Source organism: Procambarus clarkii, chromosome 16 (assembly GCF_040958095.1).
Source record: "Procambarus clarkii isolate CNS0578487 chromosome 16, FALCON_Pclarkii_2.0, whole genome shotgun sequence".
Lineage (NCBI taxonomy): Eukaryota > Metazoa > Arthropoda > Malacostraca > Decapoda > Cambaridae > Procambarus > Procambarus clarkii.
The window spans coordinates 11,941,712-11,945,273 of NC_091165.1; the positions used below are offsets into that span (position 1 = coordinate 11,941,712).

At 39.0% G+C, this 3,562-nt stretch overlaps 1 protein-coding gene across 1 annotated transcript; it reads right to left on the reverse strand.

Annotated features, from left to right (window-relative positions):
- Nucleotides 1–754: 754 nt before the first annotated feature.
- LOC138365465 (uncharacterized) lies at nt 755–2,380 on the reverse strand. Its single transcript, XM_069325780.1, has one exon. The coding sequence runs from the start codon at nt 2,378–2,380 to the stop codon at nt 755–757; it is 1,626 nt and encodes a 541-aa protein (XP_069181881.1).
- Nucleotides 2,381–3,562: the final 1,182 nt, after the last annotated feature.

Here is a 3,562-nt window from a genome sequence, read left to right on the forward strand (position 1 = left end):
TTCGTAGTGGGGTAGTAGCAGAATTCTTCTGTACAGGGTGGTGTGGCAGGTAGTGTCCTTCCTTTGGGTTATCATTTGTTACAACTTCGATAAATTTGTCATCGAGCTGCCTTTGTATTATTTCATGATACAACTTCAAGTTCTCAGGTTGTCTTTGTAAACGCAACACCTGTGATCTTAATTGGTTTTGTGCCATAAAATGGTTGACGGGTAGCTGAGGGTGTTTCAGCTTCCATGGTAACCTGACCCAGTATTGATTATCTCTGTAGATAACTAAGTCCAGGTATTGTTTGTAAGTTCAGTCATCATCTGGGCTAGGTTGTTCAGGGACAATGCCAAGAGTTGCCAGGTCCCATAACTTATGTACAGGAGGATCAAGCTCATCCTCGGTCATGTCTCTGAGTTGCAGTGGAGACTGGTCTCCTAGTCATGCAACCATTACTGTGTTGGCATGTTGGTGGTCTACAGGTGCTGGTTGTTTTACCCGTAATACTGGGCCTGTTAGTAAATAGCCACCTGCAGATGATAACACGTTCATACCGTGGTTATCTTCCTTTCCTTTGATGAACTTATGGTAGACATCTGACCCCATAAAGATTCCAATATTGGAAAGGTTGTCCAATGTAATTTTATCAGCCAAAGGAACTCCCTTTTCTTCCAGGAATTTGGCTGTTGTTCCTAGACAATCTACATACAGGTCTGTTGGGAATCTATCTACGACCAGTGCTTGTACCTTTCGTACATAACCTCCTAATCATACTTTGGGTCGTACTACCCTGAAAGCTCGGGCTCCTGAGTCAGTCAGGAATCCTGCTATGTTTATTCGTGTCTCCTTTACAGGTGTAAGTTTCAGTGTATCTACCACCTCCTTTGATATAAAGGTCAGTTGGGACCCTTGATCAAATAATCCACGTTCGGTGGCCTTGTTCTCTCCATTTCTAATGATCAATCGTGCAGTAGGTAGAGCTGATTTATGATTTGACCTTGTTGAGAAGACACTTATGTCAGGTAACACAGTACAAAGCTGTACTGAAGTGGTAATTCCTTCCTCCTCCTTTGGTTTGGCAGACCTTGTTCTTGACTCCCCACAAAGTGCTGTATGATGTTGACCCTTATGGCACCCATTGCAGGTGCGTAATTGAGATGTACAGGTGTCGGGATTATGTGCCCTTATACACTTGGTACATCTATTTAACTCCTTGAGTCGTTTTATGCGTGTAGCACAATCAGGGTAAAGTTTGCAATAGTATATGGAATGTGATTGTCCACAGAACACACATGGTCTCCAGACGTTAACAGCATCTTGAGGAGTCACCGGTTTGGGTAACTCGTTAACTGTAGGTTTGGAGGGACCAACTGCGTATGTGCCCACTCTGCCTTGTGTCCATTTTGTGGAGGGGGAAGTTGTTTTAGCTTTGTTTGGAGTGCTGTTTGTACTCTGTTGTTTACTGTTAGTAGTAGACGAAGGTTTAGATGTTGCTTTTCCATCTGGGTTAACTCTTTGTCTTTCTATGATGGTGTGCAACCATTCTTTTATCTCTGTTACTGTTAATGATGACTTACTGTAGAGTACAAACAACTTATCCAGTATGTCATTGGGTATTTTGTGTGTCATATGGACTTGCATTATCCAGTCTGACTCAACCAAGTTCACTTTATTTTTAAGTGCCTTGAGCAAGGACTCAAGCTCCAATCTGAAGGCTTGGAGTGAGACTGCTGTATTATTTGGAGGTTTAATCTCTAACAGTTTCTGTGTTAGAATTCTGATGGTCCTTTCTGGTTTAGCGTAATTATCTTTCAGGAGCTGTACGGCATTGTCATAATCGTCATCTGTGTGATTCAGATTACAGACCACCTGAAATGCTTCATCTTTCAAGACACTCTGTAAATATGTAAACTTTGTCGTCTTTGGTACATTGGCATTAGAATCCACAGAATCGACAAATTTGCTCCAGAAACCGTCCCAACTCTCGTCCTCTGTACCAGAAAAAGTTGGGAGACTGAGTGATGGCAATTTGACTTCTGGTGCTGTCAGGTTCTGGGTAGTTGTGGCTGCAATATTGGTACTGGCCTTATGGGCGTATATCATATCATCAAAGTGTTGCAACCTTGCAAACATTGCATCCTCATAATCAGAGTTTTCTTGTAGTATGTCGTTCATTGAATCTTCATCAATATTGGTAACGTTAAGTAAATCTTGATATTTTATCATTTGTTGCAACACATGGTGATATTTGTTCTGTGCAAGCTTAAGATAGCTTTCCAGTGCTGCATAATTAACTGGAGTTTGTTGACTCAAGTCTTCACATTTGTCAATCTGCCGTGCTAAATGACCCTTCAATGCTGTGAGGGTTAATTTTACATTTTTGACAGTAGACATCTTGGAAGTACTTGCTAGTCGTGTAGGACTAGTGTCAGGACTATTTCTGGTACTTGACTTAGTGGAGCCACTAGTTTCCGAACTAGAGCTACTTATCATTTATTTAAATATACACTATATAATCATACACACTATAATTTGAATGGTAAGCCTGCATCAATGCTGGTATTCCGCAAGTTAGCCCTTCTTTATCACTCTTGGTTGATACAGAGACACAGGTTAACACTCAAAGGTGAAATGATTATAGTTATAGTTATAGTAATATGTTGACAACACAACTCGGGTTGTCTTAAATACTGCATAAAAATATGTACTTGCTAGGTTGTAATATATGTTCAACTCTAGACAAGTGTAAAATTCTTACCCTTACACAAGGTTAGCACAATAAATTAGACTAGGTTGCTGTACAACACCAGCCTAAAATGTCCTACCCTTGTGCAAGAATTAGTTGTAAATAATGTGGCATACAGTAATTGTTACAGTAATGGTGCAATATTAAAGTAATGTTTATAAAACCTATAACTACAAAACATTTATAAGTAACTTATAAGTAAAGTAGCTTCTTATCAACCTCTTGTAATGAAAAAAGCACAATTGTTCCTTTGGTACAGGCCTCAGAACAATAATAGTGCTTGTTGTAAGTTCTGTTTGCTATGAGATTGAAAAGTTAGGCTAGAAAAAATGCAAAAATATAGCAGTGTCTTCCTGCTATAATTTGTGTAGGTAATATTGCACTAATGTTACGTATATCAGATCTAGGTTCGAAGGACCAAACAATGTGGGGAAAAACTCCAGGCAGCTATTCTCTTTTTTAAATTGACTTTAATAAGATAAAGTTCTGTCTTATTTATTTTCTTAGTAAGTAAGAATTAATTGAGTGAACTGTATGTACTTGATTAAACTGCCTGAAATTATCTCACACACTGTTGGGGGGACAATTTGTAGCTTAAACCACTTTGAGATGGCTCCTTCTTAAACTACCAATTGTTTACCCTTGATTATAATTATTATACCACATATGGTGGTCCACCGTATTATTATATCATACCACATATGGTGGTCTAATCTACTAGTAATAATTACTAATTATGAATACTAATACTACTATAACAAAAGAGGGCTTAGCTGTTCCTGTAGTAGGGGCCTGCTAAGGCTGTGTAATGTAGTATCAAGATGGGTGTG